Here is a 24,430-nt window from a genome sequence, read left to right as displayed (position 1 = left end):
AACACAGAAGCTTTACGAGTGTCTGCTCCACTGAAAATCTGAGGCATGGTGTTGGAAACGGAGAGGCGACAGGGAGCAGAACACGAGTAGGTGGTGGAAAAGTTCAAATCTCATCTCTGCTGACGCCTGTGCTTGCGCCAAGTGGTCATCACAAAAACAGCTGATGATGGACATCACTGCGATCACACACTCGGGATAGCAGTTTGTACTATAGTTCCGTCTTTTGGTTTAGTTTTCAGTGATAGCGGTTGAGGAAACCGCGCCTGCTTCTCTCTCGGACCAGTGTCTCTCTCTCGTTGCTTATCGCCTGAGGATCATTTACTGGCTGAGTTCACGGTGCCAGTTGACAGAGAGCCAGTTCAGTTCAGTTCAGTTCAGTTCAGTTTAGGTAGGGAATCGATTCAGCAGACGAACTGCACGGAAAAAAACAACCAAGCAGTTAATCAGCAGCATCTTCTGCAGAAACATCACACAGGCGAATCGCTGCCAGCCAGTTGCCACGTCAGGCGCAGCTTTTTTGTTCTCCACACGCCATCAAGTGGCCGGTGGGAGAACTACCGCTAGTGTTAAGACGGTGGATGGATGGAGCTGTCTGGAAGATTGGGTTCACTGAGTTGCTATTTTGGGTTCGTTTGTTTCACGCTGGCATTGAACATGAAATAGAAACAGCACTGTCACGGAGGCGTAAACTGATTTTTTTTTTTTTTTTTTGCTCTCTTTCTGCTTTAGTCCCCTTTTAGCCACGGCTAAAGCTCAGTGTTGCGCACTGAATGCAGCGTTCTGTCAGTGCGATGGTAAACAGCTGTGTCCTCTGTCTGAGAGACAGTCTGGCACACTGCTGCTGCTGCGACAATAAGTTCTAGCTGGACTTCGAGCACGCACACACGCACACACGCACGCATGCGCACGCACACGCACGCACACGCACACGCACGCACGCACACACACACACACACACACACACATCTGGGCCAGTGACACCAGACGAGCTCTGAACTCAGAAGGAGTGCACGTTGAGCAACATGCCCTGCAGGGTGAAACAGTTGTAATTTGCTGCAGTGACAGTAGTTTCAGTGCTTCCTCTCTTCTCTCCCTCCCTCTCTTTATTTCTTTCAAATTCTGTCGTCTTTTATTCAAGGCGACGCTCTCGGCGTTCGTGTCCACACTGCAGCCTGACACGGCCCAGACGGTCGCAGCGTCTGGCGGGAGGGAAAATCTTAAAGGAGGACACAGAATATTTCCCTCCTTTGGTCTTGAGGCGTTGGAAGAGGCTGCAGCTCGGCATCGCGACGTGAGCCTGGGTGTGCAGGCGAACAACCTTCATGTGCACCAGACCTCAAGAAGAAGATGCAGCAATTCACCGACGTCCTCGTTCCTCCGCCACCCACCACTTTCCCCTAATCGTCTGTGAAGAACGGAAGACAGAAAAAGGCTAAACTCTTACTGTTATGTACAAGAGACTTGTGACTATATGGCTCATCACAATGTTCCACCGTCAGTATCATTTTGGTGCTAAACCCAGAGGTGAAAGGAGACAGCTGCCGTGGAACACTGACCGTGGCTGTGTTTGGAGTAGGTCTCCAGGAGGAAGTGGCTGATCCTGTCTGACGGTATGGCGAAGGAGATCCCCGCTGTGATTTTCATGGTGTTGATGCCAATCACCTCGCCATCCTGCAGGAAAAAATACATTAAAAAAATAAACAAACAAACAATGAGGATGATGGCCAGATTTCAAACACTGTTCAATGTGGCAGTGTTTTTCAAAAAGAGGCCTGATAAATTGGTGCCAAACCCTGGAATAAAAAAAATAAATAATAAAATACAAAGCTAAACACAGCAGATGCCCGAGTGTTTTGATTATGTAAGAGGAATTCCACTGATGTTGATCTACAGCATGACAGCACTAGTTTCCGAATCACGGGTTTTCATTGTCGGCTTCTGGACCTCAAGATAAAGTTTGTTGTGTTGTTGAACTTCACGGAATCACTTCATCACCACAGGTGAAGACCATTGACTGTAACGATGGACAGAGTCATGTGACCTCATCCATTGGATGGCGAATACCTGTTCTGAAGTCTCGAAATTGAAACCGTTTTGAGATAGGAAGAACCCTACCTTGCCCTCAGTGACCTCCCCAGCTTTATGGCGGTCAGAATGGACATTAGCGCCTATGATCCAAAGCTTTTGATTGGCTGGATCTGTCTTTTTGGTTAAATATTCACATTCTGTGTGGCAGCACCACTTACCAAGTTCACCAGGGGTCCTCCGGAATTCCCATGCTTCTCAAGGAAAATGTGAAATAAGAGACAAAGACGGTCACGTCAAGGGTTTTAGCATCATCGTCCACATCAACACTAAAAAATGAAGGTGGGTTCATGGTGATAATACATGTGCAGGCGACTGTGCTGAGCTCACGTTGATGATGGCGTCAGTCTGGATGTAGCCGATGCCGGTCTTGATGCCCAGTTCCCTGCCGTCCCTCTGGGTGGTGCTGACGATGCCGGTGGTCACCGTGTTCTGCAGGGCAAAAGGGCTGCCGATCGCAACCACAAATTCCCCTGGCCTGAGGTCAGCTGACCTGCCCAGAGACAGCACAGGAAGCTTGTCCTGCCGGGAGACGGAGAGGAGGCTCGTCAATCCTCGAAGCACTTCGACCAGATATGGGTTTGGGGTTAATCCTGTTGCGTACAAAATGCAAGAGCGCCGACTACTGGAAAAGTTCTAGAACCGTCATAGCATGGACTAACATCAAACTGTCCCCCAGCAGTCACAGAGAACCAAATTCTTTTAATCTATCTGGTGAAGAATTTATTCAAAGGAGAAGCTGGACTTAAAATAAAGCATAAAACACAACAAAAATAGGTCTGAGATCTGTCCGTTGTTTGTTTAATCTCTTTAGCAGCAACAAGGCTCACAGTCACTTCCCGCAGCTCCCCTTCTTCCTCTGGGGCTTTGAAGACAATTTACTTCCTGGTCGTGTTGCAACTACAAGGAAACAGACTGCTTGTGGAGTAAAAGACCATCTGAAAAGTCTTTGCTCCAGAGACCTAGACAGTTGTCACCATCTGCACAGTTCCACACAGTTCCACACTAAGTCATGAACATAAACAGAGCTGACAGTCTGTGACGTGCAGGTTGCCCCCACCTGAGGGTTGACCTTCACAGTGGCGATGTCGGTCTTCCAGTCCACGTCTCTGACCATCCCCACGTACACATCGCTGTTCTGGAGCTGCACCCGCAGCTCGGTTCTCCACGGCACCGTGGCGGCGATGTTGACCACGTGGGCGTTGGTCACGATCACCCCCGTGTGGTTGACGATCAACCCGGAGCCGCTGGACAGAATCACGTCCTGGCCGAACGTAGATCTTGTGGAGAAGGACGGAGGATTTTTTCTTTTTTTTTTTTTTTTTTTTTTTTACAAAAGCAGAACTTAGAAGCAGAATGATTTTACAACCTCTGTGTGTTGTGACAGAAAAGGATGATGGGTAAGTTTCAGTGCATTCACCTTAAGATCACCTCGATGTGGACGACGGCGGGCGCTATCTTCTCCACGACGTCAGCGATGAAGTTGCAGGTGTAGCGAGGGCTGCAGGAGGTGAACTGACCTGAAGAGACATTTTAAAAAAAATATAGAAAACTGTTCAGGATAAAATTAAATAGTAAACTGCACAACCAAAACAATAGTGAGCAGCAAATCAACGCACCAACTAAAATGCATAAATTATAATTGCAATGGTTTAAGAAATATTTTAGTTCAACTGTAGAAAAAAAAAGAAAGATGAATCCATAAATGGTCTGACGTGTGATGTTACACTGTTGGCACAAAAGGTCCTGTACTACAGCCATCTTTGATCTTTTTTATTTTTTTAACCCAGACTCCAATGTAGCAGCAAGAAGTAGATGTAAAAAATTCTACAGATCTCTAGAAAACTTTTATGAAGCCCTCTGTTTACAACCTCACTTGGTTTTATCTCACGCTAAAGCTGATGCTTTGTAGGAACTTCCTTTGAAACAAGGCAGCAGCAAGGTGGTCTGAGGGAGAGTGTGGTTTCAACATGGTTGAAGGGGGAAGGAGGTTAGCATCGACCATAGAAATTTATCAGTGCTCTTTGTGACATCATAAAGGGACTATTTACAGAGCATGCACTGAAACAAAAAGTTGAATATCAAGCGAAAGGGGGGCGGGGGGGGGGGGGGGGGAGAACTTTTCCTGTTTCTTTCTTTCACACAAACTCTGACACACATTGTTGGTAAAGCGACTGACTGATCTCCTCTCACGCACCGACGGGCATCTTGCCGTCCCGTCCACACGAGCCGTCCTCCCTCCTGCAGGGGCCGGGCCCCGCGTCCCCCCCGGAGGACAGGTAGTCCAGGCCGTCGCCGGATTCGCCGTCACACGGCGAACACACGTTGCAGCACTGACACCTGTCCTGGACGCAGCCCACGGGGAACCGGAAACACGGGCACGCGCTCAGGTCGCACCTGGACGCGTGCTCGCCGGGATACAACGCGCTGGCTGCGCAGTGACGGCCGAAGAGAAGCGCCGCCAGCGCCACGAGAAGCAGACGCATTGTGACCAGGAGGGGGCGCCAAACTGCTTTGACGCATTAAGGTCGTGCTTGACGTTTCATCGCGAGGGTTGAAAACGAAGGAGCCACCGACACGTGATTCAGTGGCCGCCGCTACTGTCCGAAAATCGGATGAACTCTCAAGAGAGGTTTGAGTTCCGTGTTTCAGGAAACTCTCGGTCCTTCTGACTTGAAGGTCAGAAAGTGGAGCCGTTGCGAAGACGTCAGAGTACTAATCTGGATTTTGTCGGTCACTGTTCTGAGATTAAAGCCAACACAGGGGCAGTAAGTTCACAAAGGGCAGGCTAGTGGTGGGCTAAAACACATTGCAACATCACTTTGACACTTTGGGGGTGCCTTTTATCGTGACCCAAATTCAATTGCACACAGAAGGATCTTTAAAGCTATTTAAATTCTCAACCAAACTATCATCGAGCTGTGCTATTTGGACATTTTTCAAAACCATTTAATTCAATATAAAATATCACAAATGAAAACACCACCTATCAGGTCAGTCCCACGGGGTCCCTTTAGTTGTCTCCTCGCCAGGAATGCTTCTCCTGGCCGACCACAGCTGCGGTCCACACAGTGGGGTTTACCCACCATGATCAACCAACAAACGCCTCGGTGCAGCAGTTTGCTGTGAAGGCCCTGGAGGGTGTGTTGACGAGGCCACATCGCTCAGGTTGGGGGCCAGTGAATCAGTGAGGAGCTGGAGCACTTCAGGAGCTCGCCGCCGCCATGTCTGGGTCTGAAGAACCAGGTGTGTCCAACACCTCCAGGGAAGGAGTCTGCAGTGCAGATTTCCTACAGGGGTGGAAAGGAGCTGGATCTGCTGCAAATCATTATGTAGACATGCATGATACCATAAACTAGATATAGTTTTCATGCTAAACATGGCCTGGACAGCCTGATCTGGAAAAAATGGATTTAATCTGCTAAAATAAATATAGTAAAAAAACAGGAACAATAATGGTTAACAGATCAGCTTTGAGATGGTTGTTGAGAGAGGAATAAATGTGGCTGTGAAGCCACTGCAGCGCACGTTAAAAGGTTCTCGTTAAGAATTAACAGGTGACCTGCAGAGCAGAAAATCTCTCTGAAACGCTGCAGAAAGTAATTCTCGGGAAGCTCAAACACTCAAGGGCAGCACAGGTAGAGGGAGAGAAAAAGTCTATTCATTGCACTTGGTCACGTTTCCCCAGTGGAGACGCGCACGGACTGCAGATAAGGCGAAACGCTGAGGAATTAAAACCTCCGCATGGTGGCAGTGTTCCTCTCTTCTGCCGTCGACTGGCTCGCTCTCGCGCTCTCTGTCGCACACAAACATGCACAGTTCCGTGCCGTGCCGTGCCGTGCCCGCAGAGAATAGCTTCGCCACACAGTGCAAGTTATGTGGGCGTGTGCGGGCGCACGTGCTCCGTTTTTGCACATGCATGTGAAGGCCTTAATGAGTGCAGGTAAATGATGCACGTGCTCGTGTCCACACGACAACATCTGCTCTCCGACGTCTCCGTTAGGGGTAAAAGAGAAAAAAAAAAAAAGAAAAAATCAGTCGGCCTCCACCTGCTGCGGGGAAGTGAAGTGCGGGGATGCGGAAGTTAAACGCAGCTTTGCGCCTTTTGGCTTTTGGATCAACTTGCCTATCCAATCAGCTGGTTTGGCGACAGCCATGCTGTTTTCCACAGCTTTGAAAGCAATAAATAAATAAATGAATAAAACGGTTTTCTCTTAGCATTTTCACACACAGTCTCTCACAGCGAGGTGGTTTCCTGGACTCATGCCCAGTTTATTGGTTGCATGAAAACATTAGCAAAATGAAGTTTGGATAATATGGGGGACAATTAAAAGATTGAACCTAATGTTATAGAATTAGTCGTACGTTTTACTTAAACTAGTCTTTTTTTTTCTAAGCTAAGAGTAAATAATTAAGAAATTAAAATCTGACTTTAGATTGACTCCAGAATCACCCCCCCCCCCCCCCCCAAAAAAAAAAGAAAAAAAAGTTGCAGTTACACAAAAGGTTGATGTTTTGGTGCCCCCCCCACACACTTCTAACTACTGGCAGCTGTGACCTTTACTGTTATTACGTAATAGCTCATTTAGAGGAACTGCTGTTCCCCCTGTTCCATTAGTCAGTTGCTAGATGGGTGAGACTTTTCCAGCTCCGTCACAGATGTACCAACACTGTCAACACACGTCTGCTGACACGCCTCTGTTGGCAATGTGTGCTGACAGTGCTGGGTTTTTAACTGCGCATGTGTGTGTGTGTTCACACAAACAGTGTTTTCCTTTGTGATGTAAGAGGCAGCGGGAACAAAGCTTCAAAATTGCCAATTTTTATTATTTTTATATGTTAAATATACAACTTTTCCTCATACAATCATCCAGTTGGAATAAAAATTTCAAGATGCATACATTGGAAAAACAGCACGGCCTCAAGCAAGTGTGAAATATTGTCCTTGATTTTTGGATTTTTCCACTTGAAAGGACACGTGAGGAACAGGAAGGACGAGTCGCTGCCGTCGTTGTCCCTCTGGCTTCCAGTGGAACAAAAAAAAGAAAAAAAAGGTGCTCGCCAGCAAAAAATAAATACGTGTCAAACATCAAATACATTCATGGTTACGAGAGGAGTCCATGTTTTGACAGCGTCGGCTGAAATGTTTTCGGAGCGATGCTCTGGGTAGAAACCGTAAACAGATTACATTCAAGCACTTTGCTTATTTCTCGTCCTCCGCGTTTCAAGTTTCAACAAATAGCAGTTTCATCTCGTGCGGATTTAGGAATTAGCAAAAAAGAAAAAAAAATCCTCTCCCAACCTCAAGATTTTGGCAGTAGTGAGAATTGAAGACACTGGATTTTCCACACATGTGGTCTTGAAAACAAACACCAGGGGGCGGACGGGGGAATTCGTTTGGAGCCAAACACAGAAACGCAAAACTTGCATTAAAATTGATTATCTTGCAAGGTGAAAGCAAACGCATTTCAGACTATCCGGTCACGGATTTTCCTTTGAGAGCGTTCTAGAAAGAAAAGAGAAAACCTGCCCAAAAGAAAAATAAATTAATTCTCCCTTTTATGCCCAAACACCAGCCGAGCGCGGCTCGCTGGCTGGAGCCAGTGGTTTTCTAAGTGCACGATTCTTCTCTTCACTCAGAGTCTCTGCTGGTGCTTTGGGTGGGTTCAGAAATACGATAAACAAAAGCCCCCTAACCTCTGTGGGACAGCCAATCAGCCGGGGGCAGAGGGGTGGGGTTCGCCGTGGTAACCATTGACCCCGAGCTCCCATGATCCTTTGCAGCCTCTGTACAGAACGGTGAAGTGTTCAGAAGTGCAATTTCTTTTCTCTCACATTCACTCGTGGCGCCGTGCTCTCCAGTCACCCTCCAAAGTGTGTGTGTGTGTGTGTGTGTGTGTGTGTGTGTGTGTGTGTGTGTTTTCGTCTCCTCCGTGCACGAGCGTCCGTGGGGCTACCAGGAGGAGAAGAAGGGCCGCTTGCAGTGGAAGGTCTGCGTGAAGGCGTTGCCCAGCGTGACCACGCGGCCCTGGCCGCCCGTGCGGCTACGCTCCACCACCACACGCGGCATCTGCACCAGCTGGATGGGGCTCTTCCCGTCCTTCAGCGCCTGGGTCAGGTTCAGCACCTGGAGACGGAGCGAGGAGGAGGGCGGCAGGAATGAGGAAGGAGAGCAGAGAGGCGTGAAATAGCAGCAAAATGACAGAGCTTTGTTTCCAAAAGGACTCACCTGTCCTCTCATGACAGACATCTGTTTCTCGAACATGGTTTTGTCAAAGCCTTTATCGGTCTGATGGGGGAGAAGAATAAAAAAAAAAAAAACAACCTCCGTCAGTCAAACAAACCCACTGAACCACCAGTGGAGACGGTTTCCAGGTCCACGTCTGAGGTGAAGAAGCGTCTTGTACCTTGAACATCTCGTAGAGGTCCTCACACAGGTCCTGGACAAAGTTCATGTCGGAGAGGCGGGACAGCACCAGGTCTCGGGTCTCCTGGGAGAAGGCCACCTTGGCCTGGGGGAGCCACGCCCAGTGGAAGGGGTCTGACGGGGGCAGATTTGAGGTACGACTTCGATCAACATTGAAGAGATTTAAAGCCTCCAGTTCACTTCAGTTTTCCTTGCTGGAATACGCACATCAGCAAAATTTTTAAAAGCAAGAGAATTTTTTTTTGGCTGCTGATGAGGGACGCCGGCTGTTTTCAAGGGGAGAATAAACAAAACAAATTCCATCACGGAGACAAATTCTGTCAATTGGCCAAGTTGAAGATGAAGATGAAGGCAAACAATCCAAGTTGAAGACAAACAGAGGAAACATTCACAAGTTGCTTTTTGTTCATCTGCAAATCTGTTTCAGTGCAACATCTTTCCCAGTCGCTCCGACTCGACGGAGACAAACTGCCCCGAGTTCTGTGAATCAGAGGAAGCCGTTTCTCCGGGCCGATTCCTTCAAAACGGTTTAGGTAAAACTGGCTCATTTAGCTCTAACGGGACTCCACTGAGTCAAACCTACAGGCTCTCCACTCGTCCGGGTGCTTGAAGGGGAAGGCCAGGCCGTTGTCGATGGCTGCGATCTTGATGCAGGAGTCTTGGCTGCTCTCCGACCACTCGGCATCCTGCACACGCACAGTTCAGTTCAGTTTGGGAATTCATTGAACATGATAAAAACAGTGAAATGGAATTGAGGTAGAATTTGGAATTACCCCCGACACAAACAAAGCAACATCAGCAAAAAGAACAAAAAACAAATACAAATAATAAAAAAGCAAAACTTATTCCTGTCACTTTATAATTAAACTTGTGAAATTAAAGTTGTGAGTAACTTTTATAGTCCTGACACTTTTTCTCCCTGCTCTTAATATTCAGTGCAAACAATTAAATAGCTAATCAACCTCGTAGGAGAAGCATTGCATTAGTGTTTCTTAAAGCCAGAAAGTTGCCATTTTAAATGACTCTAGTTTTCTGGCATCTCTCTGATCAGCTTTTTTTCTACAAAACGAAACTGAATGAACCTCCTCCAAGACTGGTGATTGCATCATTTCTGCCAGGGGTTGTGCATGATTTTCAAGTCCAGAGGTGCATGAGAGAAAAAAAACCCACAAAAATACCCCAACAAAACCAAAAAGCCTGACAAGACTGCTCCGTCTCACACGATCGCAGTGTTTTCATTTTGTAGTCTCTGCAACTTCTATACATTAGGTTTTCATCTCCTGACTGCAACCGTTCCACAGCGCAACTCCTCTGTCAGACAGGAGGCAGAGAGGGGAGGATGTCAGCGGCGCTGCTGCAGTGGCCTGGCGATTCATCAGCAGACAGCCAAACAAACTGGGTATTGATCACCGCTCAGGGGTGCTTTGAGTAATTGGACAGGAAGTTTGACAACCTGTGCTCATTATTCATCAGCAACGATTGATGGCCGGGACTCGGATCGTGCTCAGCTTGTCAGATCCGGCGACGCTCCCCAGAGAGTCGTCGTCGTCGTCGCTGCTGCCCAACCAGGGACAATTCAGCGCCTGTCGCCCGAGTACGTGCGTGCGCTGCTAAGCTTTCCCTCGTTTGTTGTCGTAATGTTCCGAGCTCACCTTCTGTCCATTGGCTCCTCCCTCTCCCGGCTTCTCGTACTTGATCAACCAGTTGTCGTTCCCTCGGTCTGTAAACACGAGCGGGGGGGGGGGACTTTACAAGTCAAGGCGATTTCAATCCCAACGGCTGAAAGTCGCATTCCTAAGCCAGCCGAAAGCCGAAGAGGCGGAGCGAGTGATGCCAGTCTCCCCTCACCTGTGTTTCTGATCACGTAGTCCAGCACCACCAGCCGCTCGAACTGCGACTGCAGCTGCTTGCGGATGTTCTCGGGCAGCGGCTCCGCCTCGAAGCGCCGCAGCCAGTGGTCGGCCTCGCGGTAGCCCTCCACGAACAGCTGGAAGGAGCCCACCTGGAAGTGCGGGCCGTTGAGGACGGAAGCATTAATACAGGGATCGCACGGGGATCGGCCGATGACAGCAGGTTGTTTTCCACTCATGGGGATAAAAGTCAAATGTGGCTGAGCTTCCTAAACAGCAGTCAAAGTCGGGAGACGGTGAGCAAAGCAGCGAATGACAGTTTGAGGGACAGTAAATCTCTCCATCAGCTCGAAATGAGCTCTAATTTCTACACCTCAATTTGGAATCAAGCCGTCTCTCCGGTGCCGCTGGAGGGAATCAAGCGTGGCACGATTCTTCTCGCCGTCCTGTGCCAGCGCCGCATCGCCGTCTATTCTGGGCCCTCGCCGAGACGGCGGCGGCAGCTATTACATAATGATGAGACAGCAAACTCCAGAACCTCGCAGCGCTTTGCTCTAATTACAGCGTTTTAGGACGTCTCATGAACGCGGCTGCCGGGCGGCTCGGCATGGTGAGCAGGAGGGAAGGAGGACCACACAGGGTTTAAAGCAGGGAACAGGGAAGAGTTCCCCGCTGCTGCTGCTGCTGCTGATGCTGCTGCTGCTGCTGCTGCTGATGAAGATGGTGATGATGAAGATGATGATGATGAAGATGATTCTCATTAGCCCTGTTTCACCCAGCAGTTCAGCCTTTCCAAACCTTTCAGCAGTTTAAGGGGCCCTATTGTGTAATTACTGTTTGTTTTGTTATTGTATTAAGCTGACTTTAGTGTTATTTGCACCAACTAACTAAATGACAACTCTCGCATTTCAAAAGGGGATTTTTCTCTGTTTCTGCACTGAAAGCAGCTGTTAGGATTTTGCTGGACTTCCTTTGAGGCTGCACTTTTGACGTGGGCTTGCTGGGGATCGAACCCGAGACCTCGAGTCTCCAGGTGGACACTCCTCTACTGATGAAAAGTCCCCAGCAGGAGATGAAAAGCAAAAGACCTCCGATGAAATTTGCAATATTTGAAATGCAGAGAGGATGCAGAGATCCAGAAAAGCAGAAAATGCAGCCTTAAACAGTCCTGCTGCTGCTGCTGCTGCTGCTGCTGCTCAGACCAACATTCTCCTGTCGCACTCTAACGGCGAGGAAAGTGAGAGCAGTTGGCGCCGCAGCCCTGGTAACAGCACCACCTACGCAACAGTGCTGTCTGCGGCGCAGGAGGAAAGATATCTGGGGGGTTGAAGGAGGCTGGCACGGCTCACGCACTGCGCTGAGAGGCCCTCGGGTGGAGAGCGACAGGCAGGTGAAGCAGCGGCCCGGCTCTTGGGCACCTACCTTGGGTGGCAGGCCCACTCTGTGGAAGCGCCGGCCCACCTTGGGCACCTTCTCCAGGGCGTACTTCTTCCCCCTGGACTTGGCTCGGTCGATGGCGTTGTAGTGGAACGTCTCGCTGGCCAGGTACACCACCTGGTGGGCGGAGAGAGAGAGAGAGAGTGAGGCGAGGTCCGCCCCTGTCGGGAGTCCCAATGGGGACGCACACGACCTGCTCGGAACCCACCTTCGTTTTGGGCACCACCCCGAGGCCGAGCTTGGTGTCGACCAATGAGGCGGCAGCTTCGGAGAGGTAACCCTGGTTGGGCAGCAGGCAGCCTCGGCCGAAGCAGCACGGACAGCACAGCTGATGACGAGGAACAAACAGCAGGAGGGTCCAAAGCAGGTTACGGAACAAAATCTTTTGTACAGGTTTAAGATAAAAATAAAAACAAGAACCAGGTCATGAATTCTACCTTGTGGAAATATTTGGTCCATTTGGGGTTCAGGTGACCGTAAGGTTCCTCCGTCTTTGGTTTGAAAACGCCAATGATTTTCTGAAGAAAAAAAAAAAAAAAAAGATTGATTGATTATTTAAATTTATTTTGAACATAAAGAAAGAAAACAAAAAGAAATGCAATCACAGATGTTCAAAAAGGAGAAGGAAGAAGTCCAAACTTGTCTAATCTCAGCCCTTCTCCTGCACTCATTTTCTATACATTTGCTTCCCCCAGGTTACTACTACTAGTACTACCAATGACACCATTAATATTATTACTCCCATTAATAATAATACTACCAACAAATATACCAATACTACTAATAACAACAGTACCAATAGCATCAACAACAACAACAACAATAATAATAATAATAATAATAATAATAATAATAATAATAATAATAATAATAATGATTATAATAAAGAGAAGGTACATGGTGACCTGGGAGAGCAGAGTTAGAACGAGGACGTTGCCTGTCAGGACCTAATAAGTCCACAAGGTTCAGGATGAATGACGAACTAACTGATGGACATACTGATCAGTATATTGTGTAAAGCACTTCCTCAAAAAACCTCTTCGTACCCCTTTGGGATCTTTGACAAAGTAGCTCCCACTGGAACCCTGGGAAATCCGCTCTGGACAGACGCCGTTCTCGATGGCCTGCTCCGCCGTCTGGACGATGTCTGCAAACTCGGGATCGTCTGGGAAATTATTGAAGTCTCCGCTGTTGCCTGAAAGGACAGAAAGATGATATTTACGATCCTTCCCAATGGGAGGAAAACCGTTTTTTCACCCTTTCACCGTACAGGGGCGTTGTGGTGATATTGTATGGCAGATGGGGGATTTCAAAATAAAAGTTCCTTGAAATGCATACGCCAACAAGCCTGTCTTCTTTTTGAATGCCAGCGCTGGAAAATCCCAGCTCTGGTCTTACCTGAGCTCACAACAGACTCGTCCCCAGACGCACACGTTTCAATGTTGTCCTCTTCTGCGTAGCCGCTATCCAGGCAGTTGGAGGTGGACGGCAAGGCGGAAGAAAAACTAGAGCTGCTGGAAGCTGGCGCTTCTTCCATGTTTGCCGCAGGAAAACAGGTGGGCTTCACCGACTGTCCTGACCCCCAGACCGCCTCGCACAGCGCAAAGTAGGCCCAGATTTTGGTGCTGTCGCTCTGGTCATTGTGCTCGGCTATCTGCTGGTACTGCTTTTTCAGCGCCTTGAGCTTGGTTTTGATCTGCGCCTCCGTGCGGACAACGCCTCTCCGCTGCAGCCGCTTGGTGACCCGGCCCAAAACGACCGAGCTCTCCTGGCTGACGATGTCGGCTTCAGCCCGAGCGGCTAGAAGTTTGCGGGTCTCCTCCACCGTCCAGCATGCTGACATTTGTCAAGAAGGAACTCTCCTCCAGTCACAATCATTTGTCGTGTTTGCGGGTTAGCCGTCCTACACGCGCACGCGTCATCGATATGAGCACACCTCCAGTCTGGACGTTGTCTGTTCTGTTCGTGCACGGCACTGACCTGGACTCACAACAAGGAGGCGGCGCCTGGGTCAAATGCCGGCTATTGTGTTCAGACGTACGGGTCCCCTGGGCAAACCCTCCACCAATCCAGTGACAAAGCACATGTGTGAAAAGGGCTGGAGACACATGTTATGTGTTTGCTTTACGAGAATAATAAAAAAAAAAACAACCTCTAAAACATCCTTCTAGGACTAGCAAGGTGTATTTTCTTTGCATTTATGGTATTTTGTCGAGCACTCGCTCCATTGCTGCACAGAGCCCAGGACCACTTTGCATTCCTCCCACTGCCAGCGAGCCTGCTCTAATATAGAGCCAGTAGATAAAAGCTAAGATAAAAGGCAGCTCGCTGAAGCTCCGTCCTCACTCAGTCCTTTGGGAGGGAGAGATTATCTCAAAAATACACCTTTATTTATGTCTGCACGTGGCAGTAAACTTTGAAAAATGCGTTTCCTCCCCCGACACTCATCCTGCCTCCTCCTGTGTCGATTTAGCCTCCAATTAATCAGTCAATTAGTCCTGCAGATACACAAAGTTCCTGATACTGAGCCTCCCACACACGCAAGGAGACTGGTGCATTTCGATGTGTGACCCAGTCAGTAAATGTTGCTCGTGATTTAAAGTCCAGCCAGGATAGAACAGAACAGAATAGAATAGAACGGCTTCATTTATCCCACATTGCATTGCAGCAACATGCAGTGCAACACAGATGAAAAACTTATATGAATTAAAAAGAAATAAACTAAACTATTTATAGAGCAATAAAGGAAGAACGCTAGCAGCTAGCGCAGTGAGGGCGCTCGTGTTTAGGACAGAACAAATGGTCCATGAATTGGAGTGAGAAGAGCTGAGCAGACTGTTGTCATTGGAAACATGCTTCAAGTGATATTGCCTTTCATCAAATTGCTTTTTAGTTTAAATTTTTTTTTTTTAAAAATCACATATATGAAAAGTATTGATGTTGTTGAGTAACCCAGCGCTCTGTGCACCTCTATGAGCTCAGGTTGTTCAGGTGAAGCATCTGGGGCCGCTCACCCGCTCTCACTCTTAACACCACTAATCCTGCTCAGGGTCATTAGAGGCTGGAACTGATCACACCACTGTGCAAGGCCAGTCTACCACATACTCTATTATCACTGCGTCCACAAAGGAGAAAGTTTGGAACCGCAGCTCCGCCGAACCCGTTTGTTCCGTGACAATGATAACGAGCATCGGAACCGCGGACGAGGCCGCGTTGACACAACAGTCCAGCCGGTGGACTTTGACCCTGTCGCTATGAGGCAACACAGTGGAACGTGTGAATGCCATTTTGTGTCCTAAAAAGATTTTCTCCCGACTGCCTGAGCTGAAAGAATTCCCTGGAAGTGACGGCTCTGTGATGCCCTCCCCACTTCCTCTTTGATGAAAGGCCAGCAAATGAACTGACACATTCAGGCGTTTGCTCCTCACACCGTGCTTAGCACTCGGCCATATGCTCGGCCTCAGTCGCAGAGGGAGGCCGGGACCGAGACGGGTTCGGGAACGGGGGGGAAGAGCGAGGTTAGAGCGGACAAAGGGAAGAGAGAGCGGCCGCTGCGCCATTTGTCCCGGGGAGATAAGGAGAAACAAAGACGGCTTTGAAGCTAATTCGCTTAGACGGGAGCTGGGGTAAATTAAAAAGAAGAAAGGGGAGAGATATGAAACTATTACATCAGGGACCTGGATAATCTGAGAAGATAGACTTCTGGCTTTTACTGGAGTCCTGTTTCAGGGCACACCATTTTTTTTTTTCATTAATTCGGATGTATTTTATTCCTCTCCACCTGACGCCCGCACACCTCAGCAGCTCAAACTGACTTTTCCTGAATAAGTCTGAACGTTCCCATGCATTTGTGTATCAACGGTGGTATAGTTTAGAATCCAGACTTTCCAAAGACAATTAGCTGCCACCAGTCGGACACACCAGGGAGAAAATTACATTCAGATGATTGACTTTTTTTTACAAGTGAGTCCTGGCCAAGGGGGCAGCAGACAAATAACACTGTTGAAACAGATAAGGGTGATAAACAGGACAAGACATAAAACAGTTCCGAATTGAAATTGGGAGAAGACAATTGCGTACACTGGGTTAAAAGTGTTTTTATAAAACAAAAAAAAAAAAAGTGAGTGAAGTGATAAAAATGCAGTTCTGCCTTAATGCAGAAGTAGTGAAGTAGTGGCCGGACTCTCACAGTGCGCACACATTTCAGTCGCCACTGAACTGATAATTTGGCATGCAAAGAATGTTTCAGATAGTTAATAACAGGCACGGTATGACCACAGTTTCACCCTGGTAGATGACACTGCGTGTGTTGAATACCAGATTCTGTGTTTTAGATTCATGGACAATAAGGAAGTAACAGTGCAGTCGACGAGGACATTGACAAGAGTGTTTTAGGTAAAGAAGTTAATTGAAAAACATGTGTTCATTTGCCCCAATAACAGCAAGCAGTCCTGCTGGTCTGGTCTTCAGGGAGGAACATAGTGAATAGAATTGCTGAATAATGGGCCGCCAACAAAGGACTGAGGGGAGATTATATGCAGGTCCTGATGGACGACTCTGATCTACAACACAATTTGTCAAAGTGGATCACACCAGATTACTTCTTCTTCTTCATTATTCAATCTGCAGCAACTGATTTAGTGAAGTGGCTCCTATTTCCCCGACGGCGGCCGTGCGTTTGCACTGCTGATAAATTCCCATGATAATTTTGGCAGGCAGGGTCGCTGCAGGAGGGAGGGGATGCCTCGGATTATTATTTCCACGCAGAATGCAGCACGGAAAGTAAACACACATTCACTCTCTCTCCCAAATTCCCAAACCACCAACATCACCATCATCATTATCATCCCTCGTACGCAACGACAGAGTGTTTGCCAATCTGCCATTGTTTGCTTACACGGCAGCCTTGTGCATATTTAATGTCTGACTCAAAGTCCACGGTTGGCTGCTTCCTTCGCTGCACCTCTTTCACTGCAGAAAGAGGTGCTCTGCCAGAGCGGTTAGTGGCCAGTGACCCGAGGAGGAAGCTCCTCTTAATGTTGTCGGGCTACAGTTGTTGTTCAGTGTTTTATACCTGGGCTTGAGCAGTGTCTTTCTATTTATTTAAATATTATTTCAGTCACCTTCTAGAACGTGCAGTGGTGGAGGAGTCTTGACTTTTCAGTTACGCGGGAACGAGACTTTCTATACTGTGTGCAGTTGTGTGCAATGTTGCCTACCACCACCAGTGTGAATGTGGTGTGAATGAATAATGGGTTCAATGTAAAGCGCTTTGGGTGCCTTCAAAAGCACTCAATACATACAATCCATTATTATTACTATTATTACTATTAAGTTATTTGCATACTTTGCACAATAGAAAGGTTCTGGACTGTGATGTCATGCATTCTGAATCCATCGCTTGAATCGTGGCACTTTTTTGTAAGCAGCATAGTTTGTGGGGCCGGGCACTCAATGCAAACTTGCATTAACACTCATGTGGATATGAAACTTTTTCTGTAAAATTCACTCGACCATTCTGAGGCAATTTGCAACAGAAGGTCCTCTGTAAATAGTTAGAAAATGTGGTGAACACCCATTAATGCATGAAAAAACACCATCATGCGCTGTGATATAAATGTTTGGCCCAACCTCCCGGCACTAGCGGACAGCCTGAGCAGGATTCTATGCTGTCCATAAGCACAAGCAGATGACTTCACGTGACTTGTTGCTCAGCGATGAGAAATCCATCGGCCGATGGACTCAGGCAGCAGTCCGAAACTCTCACAGTGATGCCGTGGACACTGCGTTGTAAAGATCACCATGGAGATGAGGAGCCGTGATAGGACAGCGCTGCTCCACATCACCTCGAGTAACTCACACTTTGTGAGGCGGCAGATAAAATCTGAAAGCGGATCTCAGACGAGCTGTGGGGAAAATGGAACAGCGGTCACCTGCGGCTCGGCGCGCTTCACCTGTGCCCTGGATACCTAAGCCCTGCTCGAGAATGGTCGCACAACAGCGGGTGGGAGACCACAGATGTGAGCGTAGTGGCAGACAAAAGCTTCAGAGCTGCGTGCTGAGCGACGAGACAAGAGAGGGCGACGCGAGAGTGGCGGGGCGCTGCATCCAATTAGGGTCGAGGACGAGATCCCTTTTTTTTTTTTTTCACCACAACCTACACTACACAGATGAACAACCCAGCGACACGAAACCACAGAGACTCCACTTGGTTGTGTACCTTCGCTTGCGACGACGTCTGCATGAGGGCCTCCGTCGTCTGAATTTTGCGAGGCGTATTTGAAGAGGAGGAGAAAATATGGAATGAGAGTGATGGCGAGGCGTTGACGGCGAAGACACGTTGGCGTAGCTTTCATGTACGCAAGCTACGGCGTTTGCCACGATGATTGGTAGTGGTGTAAAGATAAACCGATTTGAATCGGTTATCGGCCTGTGACGTATGAGATCCGAGTGCATCGGTTGATGGAGCCCTGGATCAGTAAAGACCGGTAAAGTAAAAATAAGCACTTGGGGTTAAATTGTCCATTTGTATTGAATCGCACTGAACCGAATCGGATCGAATCATACCAAATTATTAACTATTTCTTATTAATCGTCCCTGAATCGGATCGTAGCTTGTGAATCGAGATTTGAATCGGATCGTTTTGTGAGTGAAAGACTCACACCCCTAATGATTGGTCTATTGAGAGTCTGCCACAGTTTGAAGAAGCCACACTTTCTTCATGTTCTTGGTTTTTGTCATACTAATCTCATGATGTACAAGCGGTCGTATAACACACACACACACACACACACACACACACACACACACACACACACACACACACACACACACACGGGGGAAGCGGACACTATTGTAAATCACACTGACTTAAAACACGGGTTTACACAGCGTTCTTCAAATCGTCTGTGTATTTTTAAAACTAAAACACACTGATTTGGGGAATGTATTCAGACACAACGTCAAACATTTCAGTGATTGTACTATGAAACTTTATTGGTCAGTGCCTAAAAGACACACACTAATATTGCAAGTCATTTATTGCTAAAGTTCAGAGTCAAGTTGCCAGCTCACCAGTTGGTGATAACACTTGGACCTTACGTGGCTGATTGGGAATGTCGCGCGCTCAATGTGAACACGTGTGAATGCCGTCAATGTTAGAAGAATGCGTGAATAGTGTCATCCAGGGTGGCTTAGCATTTTAGAGACAATGCAGCTTTCTTCAACAATGAATCAGTGTCTCAATACCGAACGGTTGAGTGGAACCAGACCCTCAAAAGCCCGTGAGGGTGGGTGTGCCAGTTAGAGGTTTAAACAAAAAAAAAAGAGAAAGAAATAGTAGAAACACTTTGACCTCCAACAAGGCACACCTTTATTTAGCCGTCTAGCTCAACCAATCGCGTATAAACAAATGTACCACTGCGCTGAACCATAGGTAGCGCTCGTCCCCGCAGTTTGGCTGAGGGCTTCTGAACTATGTCACCACCGGTACTCGACGGGGTCAAAGTGAGTGGATAACCCGAACACTTACCCGGGGAGGCCAGCGTGTCTCTATCCGACGACGAGCTGTGTCTGTTCCGCCTGCCGCGCTTCTCTCGAGAGCCCCGCGGAGACGCCGAGCTTCCTGCCATGCAAGGCAACAGCAGCGCCTCCTCGCCGGAGCCGTCCGTCTCCAGCTCCGTCAACACGCTTTCGCAGGAGCCCGAAATGCGCACCGCGGCGCCGGGGTTCAACGCCAGCCCCAAGCCAAGCCTGTTCCGGTCGAACAACACCTTTGGCCGCTCCGAGGAGTTGAAGTTGCACTCCGGAGTCGTCAGCGCCGTGGCTCCGGCGGCCAGCATTGGCTCGCTGCTCTCCGTCTCCGTCGGGTCGCATTCTGTCATCATTGTGGCTCAGTATTGTCAGTACATTTGAGTTAACTTGTATTTTAGTGAGACGAATGGCCTCTAATGTTTAGGTATTCCATTTCAAAAAGACTTCATCGTTTCGACGGGTGGGCAAAAAGCGACGCAAGTTATTCGAAAGCAGCTGCTTTCGATCTCCGATACGTCCACATAATCCACCCGGCTGCTGCTTCCTTGTTGAGCCAATGCGCATGCGTGAAGCTGAAGACGGCTGTTGGCCAGAGTTGCCTTCAAGTGCTCTTTGTGGAGTGGGAACATGCGTTCAAGTACAACTACAAAATGCGCAAACCGAGTTTCGGACATTTAATGTCGTTTGAAACCATCAAACAACCAACCAGCCAACCGTGTCTGAAATGAAGTGATTGAAATGATTGTATAAACATATTATTATTATTATTATTATTATTATTATTATTATTATTATTATTATTATTATTATTATTGTAGTAGTAGTAGAAGTAGAAGACGTAGTATATTGTTGAAGAATAACTAGTGTAATTGGTAGTTCTATTTTCTCTTCCATTCTCCTCAGCACTTTGTCCTTGCCATGTGTGAATAGAGCACAGATCCCAAGCCACCACTAGATGTCGACAGTGGCACATAAATGAAGTGCTATTGCAAAGTAAGTTTTAGCATACATTCACTCATCCAGTCACAATAGTGTAATATTTTCCGATCAAACGTCCAGGTTTTTTTTTTTCTTCCCAAAAGCAAGTGCCATCGTAGCCAAATTGATTTAATTAGTTTTGGGAGTAACTCCTTGCTACTCAAAGACCACACACGTACTGCAGGGCAATGTTGAAAATACAAATATGTTTGAATGTGACTCTTGAAGTCTTAATATACATATGATTTCCTAATTTACCTCAATTTATCCATAGAGTGTCGACCCACGTGGTCACAGAGCAGAGGCTCTCTTTGCTACACATGTCCCTTCGCCCCCAGCCCCTCTGCAACTCCATCCTCTCCACGGCCACACATCCCTTTAATAGGGAAGTGGAGCTACACACATGCAAATGAGCAGTCAGCCAGCTGGCATCACAGCAGACATGTGATCTATCAAGGTAGGGGTTATGGGGTGAAGGGGGTGGAGGGTGCAAGGATAAGGAGGAAGGAGGGAGGGATGAAGGAGTGATCTGTGGGGTGAGAGGGAGGCAGACGGGCTCAAACACGCTGGAGCGACGAAGCCAATTCTTCTGCCGGGTCTTTTTTTTTTTTTTGGGCGACATATTCAAATGATGCCATCGGCTCTTGCTCCCTTTGTCCGTCAGCTTCTCCACACGCTTTCTCCCCTCCTTTGTCATTCATATCCAACATTTCTGCATCCCTACCCTTCAAGGACAAATACCTAAACTGTCACTCGTGTGACACATGACGCCCCACAAGGGAAGCACAGAACCCTTGCAGCTCGCGTGGCTTTCTGTGTGTTTGCATGTGTGTGTGTGTGTGTGTGTGTGTGTGTGTGTGTGTGTGTGTGTGTGTGTGTGTGTGTGTGAAGCCCTTCTGCTGTCACCCGCCGACAAGGCCCCTGCAGCAGTTTTTTTTGTGAATGTATGTTTCTGTGTGTGTCTGTGTGTCTGTGTGTGTGAGTGAGAGAGAGAGAGGAGAGAGAGAGAGAGAGAGAGAGAGAGAGAGAGATCCATTTTTACCCCACTATAGCACCCATTCCAGCAGTTTCAGCTGGCATCAGATCAGCTTTTCTCTGCCAACAGCAACCAACCTCACTCATTCTTCCTTTCTTTCCCCTCCTTCTCTTTCCCTCTGGCTGCTTCAGCCGGGCACAGGGGGAGGCTCACAGTTCAACTAATTTCTTAGTGTACGTGTTGTTGGGGCGATTTGATTCGATTTGTCAGTTCCATTACCTCATAAAGCCGACAGACTCCTTCAACCACGGAGATGAATGCATTTAGGCTTGGGTGTATAAAAATATAATTTTCCATACAGTAAATTGATTTACATGCATAAGTAAATAGCTACATGCAGGAGGAAAGTTAATTCTAAATAGATTATTTTCAGACACAGTGACAAGGTTTTATGTTTCCTTTGTAGTCATATTCAGGAAGCTATTTATTTAATCAGCAATCCAATCGTTTCCGGCCTCGGTGTGTCTTTTGTTTTCCTGCATTTGTTCATCTTGGCTGAGGTCAGTGTTGCTGATGGAGCACTGGGCTCAGCTGCTGGGCTGACACCAGTCACCAGGTACCTGTCGAGAGAGATTCACACGCTCAGGTGAGGCGTTCCGGCAGGACTTGCATGTAGATTAGTGCGTTTGGCAGTACCTTTTGAACAAAACATCCTCAGGTAGCAGTGTGAACAGTACGGCTTCTCATCATGCTGAAACATACAAACAGTACTAATTGCATTTTCCCACTCGCCCATCCAACCCATCTGCTCTCAGTTTTTGTACTTAAATGCCATCTTGTCTACCTCTGCATGTTGTCCGGCTGTGAGCGTCCTCATGCACTTTTGACACTTCAGGCACAACGGGTGGTAGTCCCTCCCTAAGGACCTCTTTTTCTCGCCTAGAACAAAAAAAAGCGTCTGAGAGGGAATGTGGAACATTTTCACATACATTTGGTCCAAGACATCAGAGAATGTTTTGCTCTTATGCATTTTTTAATGAAGAAACTTCAATGCCACTTTAATGCCTTTTCAGAAATCAAAGTCAGCCCAAGCTGTGAATCATGTCAGTGAAAAGCAAGGCTGTTTGCCAAAAAGGCAGTCTGTGCTGATCTTAACAAATGTATTGGACACAAGCAGTATAGCAGAAAAACAAAAACACAGTTTTGATAATAACTGTTGTTTTGCGTCCAATAACCAACCTCGAATGTGGGAGAGGCTTCAGCAAAGAGTGACAGAAGGTACAGAGGAAACCCAGAAAGCACCATGCAAGCTAGTTTTGACTTGACCCACATCCTGTTGTTGGAATGGATTTGAGTGCATATGTGCATTTGTGTGAGCTCAAAAGAGAAGAAGAAAAAAGGAAAGAGGCTGCATAAAGGCTGAATTTTGTCCTCGGGGGGGATAAAGCCAGGTGTGTTTTGCAAAACAGTGCATTTCTCACTGTTTCAGACGGCATGTGTTTGACCTAACTACACATCAACAACAGAGAGGACATCTATAATATTTTTGACTTTATACTTTTAATGCCTGATTGACCTTAATGTGTGTCTCTCATTCAGCGTCTTAAACTGACTTAAACTCAACTCTAGAGAGTTGAAAAAAAACAAGAAATCAGAAACATCCCATTAGAAAAAAAGCTGCAGACGTATAGACAGCGAGAGACGGACATACACAGGAAGAATTGAAGACTGGACTCACCGAAATAAACCGGCTTTCCACAGATTGGACAGTAGCCTACCATAATAGCATACAATTATTTATCATGCTGTGCAGACACAGGTTCTTTTTTTCTTTTCTTTTTTTTTGCCGTCCCCGTGAGAAAAATAGATCCTGTGAGAAAAACAGTGTACAACTGCAGAAGTGTGAGAAGAACACCCCCAAAAAAAGTTGAGAGGAAAACCATTAAACCTGATGTGTCTGCGTCTCGAGAAGTCAAAACCAGGATGTGGTGAGACACGTCACAGGAAAAGAGAAGAATTGTTATTTCGGAGGTAAAAGGCTGCCGTAAAAGGCTGCCGCCTGGGTGATAGAAGAGAGATGGCCAGATTCTCGTTAACAGCCGTGGTTTTTGCGATCATATGTGGGAGTTTTTCTGCAAATGTTTTGGGTCCCCTGCTGCCTTGGAAGAATAGGGGAAGGAGAAAGAGAGGAAACTGAGGAGGAGAGAGACAAAAAACGGCTCAGATTCCGGCCTCACTTCTCTCCTTACCTGCTGTTTTCAGCCTCTTTTCTAGATTAGAAACAAGGACTTGATCCTTTCAACCGAAAGGGAAACCCGACACTCTTGCTTTTATCTCTTTCTTTCTCTCAGTCCACCTCATTTTTTCCTCTCTTTCTCTCTCTCTCTCAGACATACTGACACGCTGTGCATCTCCTCGCTGACGTCACATTAAAAAAAAGAAAAAAACTACAGCTGGAGAGCAGAGGGGTGGGTGAGGGGTGCGGCAGGGCTGGCTGAGGGCAGACTAGTGGGGGGAGGCGGTTATCCCCTCGGGAGGGGTGATGGAGGTGGACCCCGGGAGGGACAAGGGTGAGGAGAGACGGCTGAGACAAGGATGGAGACAGTAGGCAGCCCCGGACAAAGAGGATGAACTCTGGTGAACTTGGGCAGAGCTGAATGGAGCAGCAGAAGTCAGCGTGAAGGACAGGGAGAGGTCTGTGCACTTCCAGCTCCCTCGCTGTCAGTGGCACCACTGTCTCGCTTATGAAGGACACGAGCAGTTCCTGGAAAGTGTAGGAGGCCGAACCCACAGCCTTGACTTCATTGTTGTGTGTGCTGGTTACAGCTTTACTGATACACTCATTTGTCTCTCTTGTTTTTAATCATCTTATTCTTCATAATTGCCATTTTTAATCACTGACCGAGATGCAACTCAATCATAACTTGAAACTAAAGACTTATAAATAAATAAAGGTAGTCTGGTAAAGAAAAAAAAAATACATATATAAAACTGTTTCAGTGTCTTTTCAGTATCGTCTTTGATGGCCGGCCTCTCACTGAGCCAGCCAATTGCATCTTGGGCATTGTGGGAAAGTTCCCTGGCTGAGAAAGAATGATGAAAAAGTGTGCAAGTATTTGGAAACATGCAGATCATGAGAAAAT

The 24,430-nt window shown here is 47.4% G+C and overlaps 3 protein-coding genes across 3 annotated transcripts; all 3 read right to left on the bottom strand.

Moving 5' to 3' along the window:
* Positions 1 to 1,025: 1,025 nt before the first annotated feature.
* htra3a (HtrA serine peptidase 3a) lies at positions 1,026 to 4,753 on the bottom strand. Its single transcript, XM_076041161.1, has 7 exons — positions 4,283 to 4,753; positions 3,506 to 3,605; positions 3,146 to 3,365; positions 2,416 to 2,607; positions 2,247 to 2,279; positions 1,557 to 1,671; positions 1,026 to 1,405 (listed from the first exon to the last, which is right to left on the bottom strand). Exons 1-7 carry the CDS (start codon positions 4,569 to 4,571, stop codon positions 1,398 to 1,400), a joined length of 957 nt encoding a protein of 318 aa, XP_075897276.1. The 5' UTR covers positions 4,572 to 4,753; the 3' UTR covers positions 1,026 to 1,397.
* A 2,138-nt stretch (positions 4,754 to 6,891) lies between these two features.
* On the bottom strand, positions 6,892 to 19,894 carry pi4k2b (phosphatidylinositol 4-kinase type 2 beta). Its single transcript, XM_076037182.1, has 11 exons — positions 19,326 to 19,894; positions 12,846 to 12,994; positions 12,237 to 12,317; positions 12,008 to 12,127; positions 11,785 to 11,916; positions 10,361 to 10,514; positions 10,165 to 10,232; positions 9,096 to 9,198; positions 8,493 to 8,626; positions 8,315 to 8,374; positions 6,892 to 8,212 (listed from the first exon to the last, which is right to left on the bottom strand). The coding sequence occupies exons 1-11, from the start codon at positions 19,684 to 19,686 to the stop codon at positions 8,039 to 8,041; spliced, it is 1,536 nt and encodes a 511-aa protein (XP_075893297.1). The 5' UTR covers positions 19,687 to 19,894; the 3' UTR covers positions 6,892 to 8,038.
* A 1,816-nt stretch (positions 19,895 to 21,710) lies between these two features.
* LOC142895851 (cysteine-rich protein 1) lies at positions 21,711 to 23,486 on the bottom strand. Its single transcript, XM_076037169.1, has 4 exons — positions 23,026 to 23,486; positions 22,132 to 22,226; positions 21,984 to 22,038; positions 21,711 to 21,907 (listed from the first exon to the last, which is right to left on the bottom strand). The coding sequence occupies exons 1-4, from the start codon at positions 23,066 to 23,068 to the stop codon at positions 21,897 to 21,899; spliced, it is 204 nt and encodes a 67-aa protein (XP_075893284.1). The 5' UTR covers positions 23,069 to 23,486; the 3' UTR covers positions 21,711 to 21,896.
* Positions 23,487 to 24,430: the final 944 nt, after the last annotated feature.

This window comes from Nelusetta ayraudi, unplaced genomic scaffold, assembly GCF_046127955.1.
Source record: "Nelusetta ayraudi isolate G7.1 ecotype Tasmania unplaced genomic scaffold, CSIRO-AGI_Nayr_v1 ptg000004l, whole genome shotgun sequence".
Taxonomy (NCBI): Eukaryota; Metazoa; Chordata; class Actinopteri; order Tetraodontiformes; family Monacanthidae; genus Nelusetta; species Nelusetta ayraudi.
The sequence above is the reverse complement of the archived record's forward strand: the minus strand, read 5'-3'. Positions and strand labels throughout refer to the sequence as shown.

What these genes read in the sequence shown, in the direction of transcription:
- htra3a (XM_076041161.1), bottom strand. Translation starts at nt 4,571, where the DNA reads ATGCGTCTGCTTCTCGTGGCGCTGGCGGCGCTTCTCTTCGGCCGTCAC. An exon ending in CTGTGAAGGTCAACCCTCAG is followed by an intron (nt 2,608 to 3,145) that starts GTGGGGGCAACC and finishes GTCTCCCGGCAG; the next exon opens with GACAAGCTTCCTGTGCTGTC. An exon ending in GAGGACCCCTGGTGAACTTG is followed by an intron (nt 1,672 to 2,246) that starts GTAAGTGGTGCT and finishes TTTTTCCTGCAG; the next exon opens with GATGGCGAGGTGATTGGCAT.
- pi4k2b (XM_076037182.1), bottom strand. Translation starts at nt 19,686, where the DNA reads ATGATGACAGAATGCGACCCGACGGAGACGGAGAGCAGCGAGCCAATG. An exon ending in CCCGGACGAGTGGAGAGCCT is followed by an intron (nt 8,627 to 9,095) that starts GTAGGTTTGACT and finishes TGCCCCCGTCAG; the next exon opens with ACCCCTTCCACTGGGCGTGG. An exon ending in TGTCTGTCATGAGAGGACAG is followed by an intron (nt 8,213 to 8,314) that starts GTGAGTCCTTTT and finishes CTCCGTCTCCAG; the next exon opens with GTGCTGAACCTGACCCAGGC.
- LOC142895851 (XM_076037169.1), bottom strand. Translation starts at nt 23,068, where the DNA reads ATGGTAGGCTACTGTCCAATCTGTGGAAAGCCGGTTTATTTCG. An exon ending in TGGAAAGCCGGTTTATTTCG is followed by an intron (nt 22,227 to 23,025) that starts GTGAGTCCAGTC and finishes TTTTTGTTCTAG; the next exon opens with GCGAGAAAAAGAGGTCCTTA. An exon ending in CAGCCGGACAACATGCAGAG is followed by an intron (nt 22,039 to 22,131) that starts GTAGACAAGATG and finishes TGTATGTTTCAG; the next exon opens with CATGATGAGAAGCCGTACTG.